Genomic DNA, 15,014 nt, shown 5'->3' on the forward strand with positions numbered 1-15,014 from the left:
TTCCTGCATGATGTAGCAGTGCTGCATGATGCTGAGCTTTACTTGTCCTGGAATTATTTTGTTCTTTGATAAAAAAAGGTTTTGTAACTCTCTTCTCTTGGTACATATATCTTCTATTCATTAGAATAATCTAATATTATTCCTTTACTAGTTTTAGAGCCCGTGTAACACACGAAATGATCCAAATTATAAAACTACATAACGTATATGGAAAATTGTATTACATCTATATTTGCATCTATATTATGTGTACAGAAATTTACTTTATTTATATCACAAAATGATTTTAATAAATGAACTTAATAAAAAAAATGCGCGTGCAAAAACGTACCCTAGAACGCTCCGTACCCGAGAACTCTCCTTCTATCGAAAATTTCATTCTCAATATCATATATGTATAATTGAAAAAATTTTGGTTATGAACTAATTTCGTGAAGAAAACTTCCCATATAAAAGTAGTTATCTTTATTGATATATTTATCAATTTACCACCCAGAAGGAAAAGAGAATATTAAATTGTAATAACGGATGTTCTTCAAGAATTATGTTTTTATGAGCTACACCATGAAAAAGATTTTGATATGTTTCAAGGGGCTTCTAAACTTTATAAAAATGATAAAATAAAAAATAGCAAGTTAATCCTTTCAATTTTGTGCATATTTTGCTTCACTTGAGCATAGTTTTGCATCACATGCTTCCAATACAACGTTCTGGTCACCATTGAAGAAAAAGTTAACGCTGACAGTACACAGAGGTTTCGAGACCATAATATCCCCGTTTAGTGAAAACAAAGGCCCACGAGTCGTTGCGAGCACCGTTAAGTGAAAACATAAGCGACACTTTTCGAACGAACAAATGAATGTCCTGATGAACAAATGATGACCACGGCGAGTAATGAAGACTTGAATGGGGAACTCAACCCCTTAATCATCCCACTAGACCATAATATCTCCGTTAAGTGAAAGCAAAGGCCCACGATTCGTTGAGAACCCAGTGCAGTGAAAACATAAGCGACATTTTTCCAACGAACAAATGAATGTCCTAATGAACAAATGATGACCGCGACGAGTAAATGAAGACTTGAATGGAGAACTGTCACAACCCCATCTTAGGCCTGAGAGTGCGACCAACAGTTGGTACCACGTTTGTAAATATATCAGAGTTACGTATTAAAGCGGAAGTTTTTCAAACATGTGTGATTAAAAACATAAACATTCACAAAAGACGGGATTTAAAAGTTCACGTATAATGTTTTAAGGTTACTTGTTTTAATTACAAAACTACCATTTACTTAATATTAAGTTTAACAAAAAGAATCCGAGCCATCGGATATCTTGAGCACTTCGTCATTCCAAGCCCTAATCTTGATCACCTACAAAATGTTTAAAAAATACGTCAGCAACACATGCTGGTGAATATGCTGACGCTAAAATATTTTCTTTTACTTGATTACCCCTTGAGGCATAACTTGGGTCCGGCCTATCGTGGCTTAGGAATAATCAAGCTTTAAAAACAATACAATTATAAACTCAAGTGTCTACACTAAGTACCCCAGCAAACACCGCAGCGTTCAACTTAGTTAAGTACCATTCGTATACACATGGTCACACTCCCCACAGGAAGCATCACTATGACCAAGTGTGGTGCGATGTGTCCACCGCAATTACCACATATGTAAGGATCCAGACAGACGTACACGACAGCATGAGGGCTAGCGTTTATACCTTTGTTTATAAATTTTTTTAGAGACACGTAGTCTCATGTAAACCTTTTCATTTAACACACTGACTCGTTTTAAAACAATTTTGTAAAGTTTGGGGCGTATTTACCTTTTTGATTTGGATCGGCTTCAATACACCGTCTGAGGGTCTTTCCCGTTGCTATCTCGCACCTATAGTACGAGTATAATATTTTGTTAGTCGGATATACAATCAGGCTTAAGACCTTTAGTCTTTTATACTCTTTATCTCGATTATATTTTCTTTACTTTAAAATCTTTAGTTAAAAAGTATTCTTTTCTTTTTAAACCTTTAGTTTAAAATATTTTTCTTTTTTTCTTTTATAAGATAACCTATAGTTAATCTTATTTCCTTTAAACCCTACGTTTCTTCTTTTATAAGAAACGTTTTCTTCTCATTTCTTTATTATTTAAGAATATTCATTATTACTTAAATAATATTTATAACAAAGAATTATATATAATCACATTGATATATATATATATATCTATCTATATATATATATTCATATTCTTTTCTTTTCTTTCCTTTGTTATATTTTCTTTTATTATATCGAGGTATCGAGTATATCCTCGACTTATGGTTTTAAGCCTTTACAATATTTTATTATTATTTTATTCGGGCATTACGCCTACCTTCGTTGGCTTATAATAACTCTAGACAATCGAGCAGCACTTCGACGTCTTTTACCCTTTTTCAACTCTTCTTGATCAACACTCCACCTTGGCACGCTTTACAAGGTACACCAATACTCCTTCACAAGTTGGCACGCTTTTACGAGGCAAGCGTAGGGACGTCGAGATGGCACCACCTTTGTTGTTGGGAAGTCGTTGGAATATGACACGGATATCGAGGAAACATGCACGGAAATCAAGGATTAAGGGCACGAACTTCGAGGTAATCGAGGGTATACTTTTACGGGTCTAGAGAAATGTTTTAGAGAGAGATGTATGTGATGGGTCAGGAAATCAGAATTTTCAATTTAAACCCTAAGGTTTAGAATTTGTCATTTTGGTCCTTTAACTTAGAAACTTGATATTTTTGATCCGATATTTTCACGATGTTACAGGAACTCAACCCCTTAATCATCCCACGAGACCAAAATATCCCCGTTAAGTGAAAACAAAGGCCCACGAGTCGTTGCGAGCCCCGTTCAGTGAACATAGAAGCGACTCTTTTCAAACGAACAAATGAATGCCTTAACGAACAAATGATGACCGCAACGAGTAAATGAAGACTTGAATGGTGAACTCAACCCCTTAATCATCCCATGAGACCAAAGTATCCCCGTTTAGTGAAAACAAAGGCCCACGAGTCATTGTGAGCCCCGTTCAGTGAAAACAGAAGCGACACTTTTTAAACGAACAAATGAATGCCCTAACGAACAAATGATGACCGCAACGAGTAAATGAAGACTTGAATGGGTAACTCAACCCCTTAATCATCACACGAGACCAAAATATCCTCATTTAGTGAAAACAAATGCCCACGAGTCGTTGCGAGCCCCGTTCAATGAAAACAGAAGCGACACTTTTCAAACGAACAAATGATGACCACGAAGAGTAAATGAAAACTTGAATGGAGAACTCAACCCCTTAATCATCCAACGAGACCAAAATATCCCCATTCAGTGAAAACAAAGGCCCACAAGTCGTTGTGAGCCCCGTTCAGTGAAACAAAAGCGACACTCAACCGCAGATTTGAACAAACCACATGGATAAAAACCACAATTAACTTAAATGAGTATTATAATAAAGAACAAGTGAAAAAGCATATCTACCTTTGACTTAACGATTAAATTTAACAGGATTAGTGATTTGGATGTAATTGACAAGAATTGTGAAACTTGGATGATCCATATGCAAAAAATAAAATATTTGGACTAAATTCTCATTATTTGCCAAACCACAATGACGAAAATGACACTTTATTATAAAAAACATAGAAATTAATTATGATAAACTTTGTTATATATGATAGTCATTTGTATATATATTATCCTTAAAATTTAACATATATATAGTTTACTAAATTAACCGAAAAAATAAATAAATAGATTTAAAGCATATATTATAATTTATAAATTTATATGACAATTTACAATAATAATAATAATAATAATAACAATAATCGATAAATTGATTGATTTTATAATAATGAATCGACTTTTAAACATTTATTTATAAGTTAATGATTAAAAAAATTGTTTTGTAAAATGAAATCATAATAATAATAATAATAACAATAATCGATAAACTGATTGATTTTATAAAAATGAATCGACTTTTAAACATTTATTTAAAAGTTAATGATCAAAAAAAGTGTTTTGTAAAATAAATCATATTCGAGTTTTGTTTTTTTACAACATTTAACAATATAGTATAACATGTTAATGGTAACATTTGAAATTATATTTTTTTTCAATCTTTAACAAACATTGTTTGTTGATTTTTTAGAACTCACCAAGTATTTTAGAATATGTAGTAACATACATAATATGTTAATATTTATTTTTATAAAAATGTATAAACATAATATAAATATGGTGTAAAATGAAAGTGAATAATTATTGATTTATAACACATATTATGGTCAATTAAGATTTTAGTTTTGAAGGGAAAAGAGATATGATGTTTAATAAAAAATCGACATGTGTCACAGTTATTTTATTTTATTAAAAGAGTATGATTTAACTTTTTAATGTTCTTCCTAAGTTTATTGTAACAACGTGAAAATTTCAGTTCAAAGTATCAACTTTTCAAAGTCTAAGAACTAAAATTGCCAAATTCCAAACCCTAGGGTTTAAATTGAAAATTCTGATTTCCTGACCCATCGCGCTACGCGATGAGTCAGAGGAGAGCCCCATCGCGTATCGCGATGGGGTACCTGACACATATTGACACGTGTGCCACGTGTCACCAAAGGCAACACTGCTGCCACGTGTTGCCACGTGGCAGGTCTACGCAGTGAGTCAGCAGACCTATATCGCGATACGCGATAGGTCTGCCCAGGAACCCATCGCGTGTCGCGATGGGGACCAATTTCAAGTCTATAAATAGCAAGGTCCGGGTTTCATTCTTGGCATCCCACAACTCAGCTCTCACTCCTCTCTCTAACATCTCACTACATCCCGACAATCGTGTACTCGATCCACCTCGATAAACGTGCCATATTTCATCGTAAAGCGTGTCCCGAACCTTCATTTGCGTACCGACGTTTCCTTGAAGTTTGTGCCACCCTCCACCCACATACCAAGAAGGTGTTTGTCGTTATGGTGATGAGTCTCGATAAGCGTGCCATTGTGTGTTGAAGATTGGCATTCATTGATTTGTTCGAGAAAGAAGCGGCGTTGGAGTGCTGCTCGAGTCCCTAGAGTTTCTATACGCCACTAAGGTTAGGCGTAATGATGAATTCAATATAATTCAATATTATATTAATTATTAAGCCTTTAGTCGAGGATATACTCAATATCTCGATAAAAGAAAAGAAATATAACATAACAAAGAAATGAATAAAAGATTGTGTATTGAATATTGTGATTACATATATATATGTGTGTAAGTATATATGTATATATAATCTTTGTTATGAATATATTATTTAATGAATAATGAGTATTCTTAAATAATAAAAGAAAATGATTACGTTTCTTGGAGAAGAACAAACGTCGGGTTTTGAATATAAACTAAAGGTTTATAATTTACTTTTAAACTACAGGTTTTCAAGTAAAAGAAAATGAACTAAAGGTTCATCGAGGATTGAGATAAGACTAAAGGTCTTAAGCCGGATCGTGTATCCGACTAACAAATATTTATACTCGTACTATAGGTGCGAGATAAAGAAAGGGAAAGACCCTTGGACGGTGAGTGAAGCCGATCCTAAAGCGAGAAGGTGAATACGCCCCCCAAACTTTTACTTATTTAAAAATGAGTCAACTTGTTTTGTGAAATTGTTTACAAGGAACTATGTGTTCCTAAAACCGTTATAAATAAAGGGTATGAACCTAGCCCTCAGGCTGTGGTATACGTATGTCTAGATCCTTACATAGGTGGTACTATGCGATGTATGGGCATGATCGCACCACCCTTGGTCGTAGGACGCTCTCCTACAGGGAGTACGACCTTATGTGTATATTTACGGGTACTTAACTAAGTCGAACGCTGCGGTGTTTGCTGAGGTGACCTAGAGTAGAGGCTCATATTTATAATGTGTTATTTGACTTTGTTATTCCTAAGCCACGTTGGGCCGAGGCAGGCGTAGTCTCGAGGGGTAATAAAGCAAAAGAAATATTTTTGCGTCAGCGTGTTCACCAGCATTCGTTGCTGACGTATTTTATTACATTTTGCAGGTGAACAAAGTTAGAGCTTGGAAATGACGAAGTACTAATATCCGATGGCTCGGATTTCTTTTGTATAAGTTTAATATGGTGGTTTGTAAACATAATCAAATAATCTTTTCTTAACAACTCTAAACGGGTGTTTTATAATCCCGTCTTTTGAATGCATATATAAATTACACTTTTGATCCTTAAAGCTTTATAAGTCTTCCGCAACGTAACACAATTCTGATTTATTTACAAACACGATACCAACTATTGGGTCGCACTCCTAGGCCTAAATGGGGGTGTGACCTTTGGCGAAACTTATAATTATTAAAATTTATATAACTATAATTTCGGAAGAACTTGGCAATAGAGATTGTAACATATGCAGTCAGTTATCACCAACTGACTGCTCCTGGTGGTGAAGAAATAACCACTGAATAAAAACTACCATAGTTTGTTCAAAATTAGGGTTAAATGTTTATTTCTTTACCACCATGCTTGCTCATGGGTTACCTCCAAGACGATTCAAGGTAAGTTTATTGCACAATTAGGGTTTCTTTGAATGTTCCTACACCAATTGAATGCTTAATCTTCTAGAACATAACATAAACTATGTATTAACTGTTAAATGTTCAATTGAGAAAAAAGCTTCTATCTTATGTAAAATACTAAAAATTATCTTATTTTAGTATTAGGATTTTGATAAGTTATTAAACGATAATGCTAATGAAATTCTATCATGTGATATGTATAATTTCTGTGCAGAAATCACAGGTTGAATCATATAAATATTTGGAGCATATTCACTTTGTTTCAAGGGTTGCAGATTGACAAATGTGTGCCAATATTGAAAACCAAATTAAAAGGTTAGTTTTATGTTTGCCACCACAATTTCTTCCTGTTTATGTCATTAAATTAGATCAGTTTGATGCTTCTGATGCATCTGTATGTTTCTTTATTTCATATAATCAATATAGGTGATTTTATTATTATTGGTTTTTTTCCATGTGATTAAATTTAAAGGGTATTTGACTTTGTTGCTAGAAGTATATAAATTGATAATTCCTTTTTTTCTTTGGTTTTTTAATAGTATTATAGCATCAATTGTTTATTGCAGGAAGTCTTTATATTGAATCCTATACGAGCTATGGACTGAGAAGCGTTGGCTCGGCTAAGAGACAATTTAGAGTTGGTAAGCTCTCTGTTTTTCTTTTAGTGCATTTAGTATTTGAGTTTTAACTTCAAGAATCATTTTTTGTTATTTTTAGGACTTAGTGTCGCTTAAGTTTGTTAGATGATTGAACCTTACTGTTTTGATTAAATATGCAAATTCTTGAGGTTATTCAGTTTGATTAGTTTACTGTAAGCACTTTAAGGCAAACGCTTATAGTACATGATGTTTTGATTAATTTGTTGCATATGATTTTGTTAATTTACTTTGCCCTATTTGTAAAGATCACATTAGTGCGCTCATAAGTTGAACATTTTGCTATAAGGTGAAGACAAGAAGACTTAATGATTGATTTTGCAAAATTTGAAGCATAATTCTGAGTTTATGCTTAGAAACCTTTTCAGTTTAAATTTGTGTGGCATCTTTTTTTTTATTTATTAATTTTAGGTTAAATATATTGATTTTTATGAAAAGAATACTAATGGAAAGCAGTTTACTTTATTAACAATTGGATTTTACGTGCTCGGCTTTTTCTTATCTCTGAAACGCTTTGCTTGCAATGAGAAAGGAATGCATTAAGAAGTGAGATCTGAGTAATTATGTAGTTTATTTTATGTTTCAATTTCAATTGTTTTTCAGTTACTTTTATTTATTACATTAAGTTAAACATGTTGGCAGGGGTGTAATAAATCGGATAAACATGTCAACCCGAACAATACCCGTTTATCAAATGGGTTAGATGGTGCTATCAATTGGATTCATCTACATGTAGGCAATTGAGGCTTACATCATATTTGGCGATGATGTTGATTAAAACATTTCATCACAAATCTACAGGTACTTTTCACACATGCAAGTTAACTGAATCAACTACATAGTAACCAACCACTTTTTATCTACAGACAATGAAGCAAAAAAGCAAGAACCATAGAAGGATGGTTACAAGTAGAGAAGACCAGGTTCAAACAATACTCACCTTTTGTAACCAACACTGCAAACCTAATCTTTTATAATTGTGTCATTATTTGTCTAGCATGCCAACCTCAAATCTTTTGCAATTATACACGTAGAAACTTCTTTTGTAACTATGGTGTGACTCCAGAAATGTTGACGCCTACATGTATTAACTAAGTTCGAGCTGACACGATGGGTGGGGTTTTCATGTAGACAAAAGTGGTTTAACATTTGTACGTATGTTTTTTTGGTTCGTCACCGTCAACAGAGATAATCGGTTGTCAAACCAGATGCGGCGGGTGAACCTCCTAGTTAACTATAAAAAACATGGGGGTAATGTAGATGTTTATGAGTAATAAGGAAGTTGGTGGTTCCATTGCATATACTCAAAACAAGTATACGAGTTTTACTTCTAGAATTTGTTATATATCAAAAGATATTGCATATGCTCGTGTTCAATATGAAACAAATTTAAAGTATAGAATCGTAATGGTATGCCATGCACCCGGGCTGACCGCCACCCGAAAAATTCGGACGGGTTTTTAGAAAACGGTCAAATACCATGACCCGGGCCGATATAGGTACCGGATCCCAGTCAGACCTGTCGGGCTGGGTTTTAAAACACTGCACCAATGCACTAGCGCCATAAGGGTTGACGAGCCTTTGGTGCCCTCTCTTCAAGAGGTGTAATGGTGTGGCTATGGAAATGATGATGAGTATGAGCGAGGCCGGTTTTAAAACACTGCACCAATACACTATCACAACACTTCATATAGAGTAATAAGTAAGTTATCGGTTCCATTTGATTGTATCTAACAAAGGTGAATATTTGGATATACTTTAAGCTTTGGTTTGAAACATTTAAGTATAATATTATTTTGAACACTTGTTGAACGAGACCAATAACACAAGATAATTGTATAAACAAATATAAGAGTTAATTATGGAATTTATTATATACCAAAAGATGTAGTATATGTTCTTAATGTGTTCAATATGAAATAAATAAAAAATTACAATAACAACCATGTAACTCATTACATATTGACATGTTATAATAGTATTACAAGAAATGACTTGACAGGATGACATGACATGTAAGAATCGCAACGAACTTAAAATTTATATTTATCTAAGCCAATTGGTTTTATTATCGAAGGACATGATACTCTTTTACGAGAACAATAATATTGTCAATTTTCCAATGTCAAGAACGATGACAACAACAGAGACCGTTAAGATGAATTTTTCTCAAACAAAGATGATAATTTATAGAAAAAAATCCATATAAATAGGAAACTTAAACAATATAAAAAGACTAAATTACAAATTTTGTCATTTGAATATATGCATCAAGTCCTTTAAAGAATTTATTTGCGGGCGGTGTCATTTATATGACAAAAACACATTCGTTTTTTGTTCTTTACATTAACCGCCATCCAAAAACTTAGTTAAATCCAAACATGCCAAGACTTAACGGTGTTTTTGTTTAACATATTCTAATTAGTTTTTTTTCTAATAATATATTTAATTTGTTTTTAAATTATGAATACTTAAATAGTATGTGTAAAAAAACTTAAATGCTCTCACATGCCAAAACTTAATTAGGTTTTTGGATGTCAATTGATCAAAATGACGAAAATCAAACAAACATGTCATGTAAAGGACACCGACTGCAAATAAACTTTTTAAGGATATGATTCATAAAGTACATATATTTAAAGGACAAAATATGAAAACTTAACAGAGAACAATAAAGGAACGTGAATATCCTCCGCTTGTGGCCTAGTGCTAGAAGACTTTGAGTTCTTTAATTGAGATTCAAGTTCGATGACTTGTGGTATTTTGAGTTGATATTGACAATAAAGAATTTGAGCTAGGCCTTGTGTAAAAGTTGTTTGTTCGAATCTCAAGTCCTATCGTGTGTTTACGCCAGAGTGTTATGCTCTTGTGGTGGCACAATAACTGTCAAGTGGAGCCGATAATATTCCTATAGGAACACCCAAACTAAACTCTAAAGCCAATATAAATCTAGTTGAGACAATATAGTCTGACAGAAGTAGAACAACGTGAAAGGAGAAAAAAAAATGACTTTTAATAAGTAGGTTACAATATGTTTTGGTAACTAATAATAATAATAATAATAATAATAATAATCGTTTCCATACATATATACAAATACAACATCCTGGTTGTTACAACCGATGCCTCCGTCAAGCCTCGCCGGAGCTCCGCCGTCGATGGACCCTATCTCCGCCGTCATTAACTTACAAACCCTACCAATCGCAAATTCAAACATCAACGAACTCCGCAGCTTCTCCACCGCCTTATCGGAATTCATCAGCCGTTACGACGAGTTGAACAATCACATCACTTTTATTAATTCATCGATTGACTCTAAATTGCCGCCTAATCGCCTTGCTGAAGGTAATATTATTATTAACCCTAGGTGTTTAGGTTTATTGGAAACTAGTTGTGATCAAATAATTACCGATTCACCAGATGCCATTGTGTCGGTGCAAAACCAAAACCCTAGCTCAAGTGAAAACACTACGTTTTCAAGCAGTTGTGAAGAAATTGATGCTTATAAGAAGCTTGAAGCTGCTGATGTATCGAATAATCCTGTAGAAGTTGATGTATATGAGAATAATTCTGTAGAAGTTGTTGCTTTGGAGAAGCCTGGAGCTGCTGGTTTATCGAATAATCGGTTAGAAGTTGATGTGTCTGAGAATAATTATGTAGAAATTGATGCTTTGGAGAAGCCTGGAGCTGCTGATTTATTGAATAATCGGTTAGAAGTTGATGTGTCTGAGAATAATTATGTAGAAATTAATGTTTTGAAGAAGCTGGAAGGTGCTAATGTATTTGAGATTCCTATAGAAATTAATACTTTGAAGACTCGTGAAGTTGCTAATAATCATGTACAAATTGATACTCGTGGCCGAGATATTGATGTATGTGAGAATAATGTAGAAATTGATGGTTTGGATGGCGGTTTTTTGCACGATTATGATGAATCGGGTGTGTCAAAGAAGCCTGAAGTTGCTGATGTATTGAAGGATTATGTAGGAATTGACAGTTTGAAGAAGCCTGAAGTTGCTGATAATGATGTAGAAATTGATACTCTTGGTAGAGATATTGGTTTGTTTAAGAATCGTGTAGAAATTGATAGTTTGAACAGTGGTTTTTCGCACGATTATGATGAATCGGATGTTTTGAAGAAGCTTGAAGTTGCTGATGTATTGAAGGATCATGAAGAAATTGATGAATTTGAGAATCGTGTAGAAATTGATAGTTTGAAGAAGCCTGAAGAAATTGAGGTATGTAAGGATCCTGTAGAAATTGATAGTTTGAAGAAGCTTGAAGTTGCTAAAAATCCTGTACAAATTGATACTCGTGGAGAAATTGATGTGTTAGAGAATTTTGAAGAAGTTGATGTATTTGAGAATCATGTAGAAAATGGTAGTTTGAACATGCAGGAAGAGACTGTTCCAGAAAGTTCTTGTGATGAAACGATGACCGATGCTCCTGGAGCCGTTGTTTCAGAACAGAACCTTAACCGAACGGCTGCTAATGGCAAACAGAGTAATGAGAATGTGAGGACACCTGAGTGTGTTGTAGAAATTGATGTATCAGTACATAAGAAGCATGAACAAGCTGGTATCTTGAAGAAGCCTGAACAGATTGATGTCTGTAAGAATCCCGAAGAAATTGTTGTGTTTAAGAAGCATGAAGAATTTGATACTTTGATGATTTCAAAAGAAATTGCTGTATCGAAGAAGCTTGAAGAAACTGTTCCAGAAACTTCTTGTGATCGAACCATACCCATTGTTTCGGAACAAAACCCTAACGAACTGGATTTGGGGAAACATGAAAGTCTTAAAGAAGTTAGAAAGAAGAAGACACGGTATAGGAAGAGAAGAAGGGAGTTTATTCTTTTTTCTAAGAACCCTGTGATTTTTAAATTACAATCCAAGTGTCGGAACATGAGTACTAAGCAACTAAAGATTCATGTAGCAGCACATTATTCTGAAATGATCAATCTTCGCGAGGAAATTGCAAGCGCATTGAAGCTGGCTGAAGATCCTGCAAAACTAGTTCTACGCAGCATTGGCAGGTCCTTTGTGACAAGCAGTGAAAGAATCCGCATGCGTGCAGGGGATTCACATCCCCAAACTGTAGAAAGGATGGCTTTGGTTTTGATTTTGGAGTGTTTTGTGATGATAAGTAGTGATGGCATTGAGATTGCAAGACAGGACCGGGAATATGCAGCAAAAACTGCTGTTGATTGGAGAAAACAGATGATCAATGAAGGTGGACTGGGACACACGGATGAGGTTGATGCTCGGGGTTTGCTTTTGCTCATCGGTGGATTCGGGATTCAAGATGATGTTTTCACTATTCAGGATATTATGGATTTGATTAGGGCTAGTAATGTGAAGGGGATTTCAACTGCACTTCGTCGTTCGGCTTTTCTTATCCCAAAAATTCCAGGTTTGTTGCTTTTTTATGTTAATTTGAAACATTAATATATTCTTTTTATAGTATAGTTTAGATTTCAAACAATCACATATTCCTTTTTTTTCTTTCCATCAGCTAAAGTATTTTCTGGTAAATTATACTTGTTTCAGAGGTAATTTATTTGATGGTGAAGAATAATCTTGAAATTGAAGCTGTTGGTATTGTCGGTGCTTTTGGGTTGGAGGATGTGTGCCACCCTCGGAACATATTGACGTTGCACAATAAAATTAAAGATATTCAAAATGCTTCGCCTCTTCAAATGGTAATCAAGACCTCTCTCTCTCTCTCTCTCTCTCTCTCTCTCTATATATATATATATATATATATATATATATATATATATATATATATGTAGGTGGGTGGAATAGTTGCTTAATGTACATTAGGTACAAAAATACCTATATTCATGAAATTGATCCATGAAATCACATCACAAGATCTCGTTTGATACTTTGAACATGCAGGAAGAGGCTGTTCCAGAAAGTTCTTGCGATGAAACAATGGCCGATGCTCCTGGAGCCGTTGTTTCAGAACAGAACCGTAACAGAATGGCTGCTAATGGCAAACAGAGTAATGAACAAACCGATGTCTTGAAGAAGCCTGAGCAGATTGATATATGTAAGAATGTAGAAGAAAATGTTGTATTAAAAAAGCATGAAGAATATGATACTTTGATGATTCAAGAAGAAATTGTTGTATCGAAGAAGCTTGAAGAAACTATTCCAGATGCTTCTTGTGATCGAACCATAGCCATTGTTTCGGGAAAAACCCATAAAGGACTGGCTTTGAGGACACCTGAAAGTCTTGAAGAAGTTAGAAATATGAAGAGAAAGCAAGTGAAAGATGAGTTGTTACATAAGATGAAATGGTCTCAGATGAAAAAAAGTCGGTTGGAGAAAGCTCTTGCCAAGTCAGCAGCCATAATTTCAGCGCTTGAGAAGAAGAAAGAATCTCGTGGGTACTTTGATAATTTGATGATTCCAGAAGAAATTGGTACATGTAAGAAGCCCGAAGAAAGTCTTCCTGAAACTTCTTGTGATCAAACCATATCCACGGTTCTTGACCCTTCACACAAGAAATCGGTAAAACAGTGTTTGGAATCACACAACGTTGACCCTTCAACGCTTCTTCCCGACTTCAAAATCAATGAAAGAATACAAAATCTCGAGAAAGAAGTAAACGAGTGGAAACTAATCCACAAAAGGAAGTCTAAAGAAAACCCACCGATTCATCACGAACCAAAGCGTGCTTGTGTTAGTCACCAAAACATGCCACATCAGCATAGACCCCCTGTTGGTCACTACCCGTCACCACAACTGAGCACAAGCTACATTACAGCCCATTCCGCCTCACCTGGAAACACACCCGGTTACTATGTTCAAGCGGTGCACATGGCTAATGGTCAACCTTATGGTTGGCGTGGACCATATGGTCAACATTATCCGGGACATGGTCAAACATATGTTTCACAACCTTATCATAGACCATGGGAACAGGCCCAGCTGGCCCAGCTAGCGTTGTTTCCCGGGCTTCTAGGAAGCCGGCCACCATCCTCGGATCTATACAGATTTGCTGATTTTGTCGAAAAAGGAACACGTGGTTCTCGTCCATGATGTAGCAGTGCTGGCTTTACTTGTATCTGAATTATTTTGTTCTTTGATAAAACGGAAATGATATTCATTCATATACCGAACAAAAGGATCCAGTTACAACAGATATGTGGGTAAGCGGGCAACAAGCTGCGTCGCCACCCCCTTTTGATAAAATTGTTTTTCAACTCCCCTCATTTTGGTACATAAATCCTGTTCATTAGAATAATTTAATATTGTTCCTTGTTCAACATTTTAATGTTCTTCCCAAGTTTATAAACCTTTGGCTAAATTTACAATTATTAAGTTAACTATAAAAACATGGGGGTAATGTAGATGTTTATGTGTAATAAGGAAGTTGGTGGTTCCATTGCCACTCATGAACAAGTATAAGAGTTTTACTTCTATAATTTGTTAGATATTGCATATGCTCTGGAAGGAATGTTCAATATGAAACAAATTCAAAGTATAGAATGATAGTGGTATGGATACATCACATTTTATAATACTATTTTAGTATCCGTGTATTACACGAGTTGTAAACCAAGAAATATGTATAATAATGAAGAATTACTCCGTGGAAAAAAAATCATTTGCTAACATTAAGAAAGAGGCGTTTGTGAATTCAATTATAACCCGAATTCAATTATAATCAATCACTACGCTACGGACCAAGTGTAGGTGCAGCTTCTACCGTTATTATCTGTATAAACTAA

At 34.6% G+C, this 15,014-nt stretch overlaps 1 protein-coding gene and 1 long non-coding RNA gene across 2 annotated transcripts; both read left to right on the forward strand.

The window, feature by feature from the left end:
- Nucleotides 1-6,739: 6,739 nt before the first annotated feature.
- On the forward strand, nt 6,740-8,336 carry LOC143580044 (uncharacterized). Its single transcript, XR_013143577.1, has 4 exons — nt 6,740-6,929; nt 7,181-7,255; nt 7,913-8,071; nt 8,137-8,336. It is a non-coding gene; the product is annotated as an uncharacterized LOC143580044 (long non-coding RNA).
- Nucleotides 8,337-10,386: 2,050 nt separating this feature from the next.
- LOC143580038 (uncharacterized) lies at nt 10,387-14,322 on the forward strand. The gene is made up of 4 exons (XM_077063182.1): nt 10,387-10,615; nt 10,691-12,682; nt 12,820-12,971; nt 13,174-14,322. The coding sequence occupies exons 1-4, from the start codon at nt 10,393-10,395 to the stop codon at nt 14,320-14,322; spliced, it is 3,516 nt and encodes a 1,171-aa protein (XP_076919297.1). The 5' UTR covers nt 10,387-10,392.
- Nucleotides 14,323-15,014: the final 692 nt, after the last annotated feature.

Source organism: Bidens hawaiensis, unplaced genomic scaffold (assembly GCF_021521415.1).
Source record: "Bidens hawaiensis isolate Kalapana, Puna unplaced genomic scaffold, B.hawaiensis_p1.1 tig00030204_1, whole genome shotgun sequence".
Lineage (NCBI taxonomy): Eukaryota > Viridiplantae > Streptophyta > Magnoliopsida > Asterales > Asteraceae > Bidens > Bidens hawaiensis.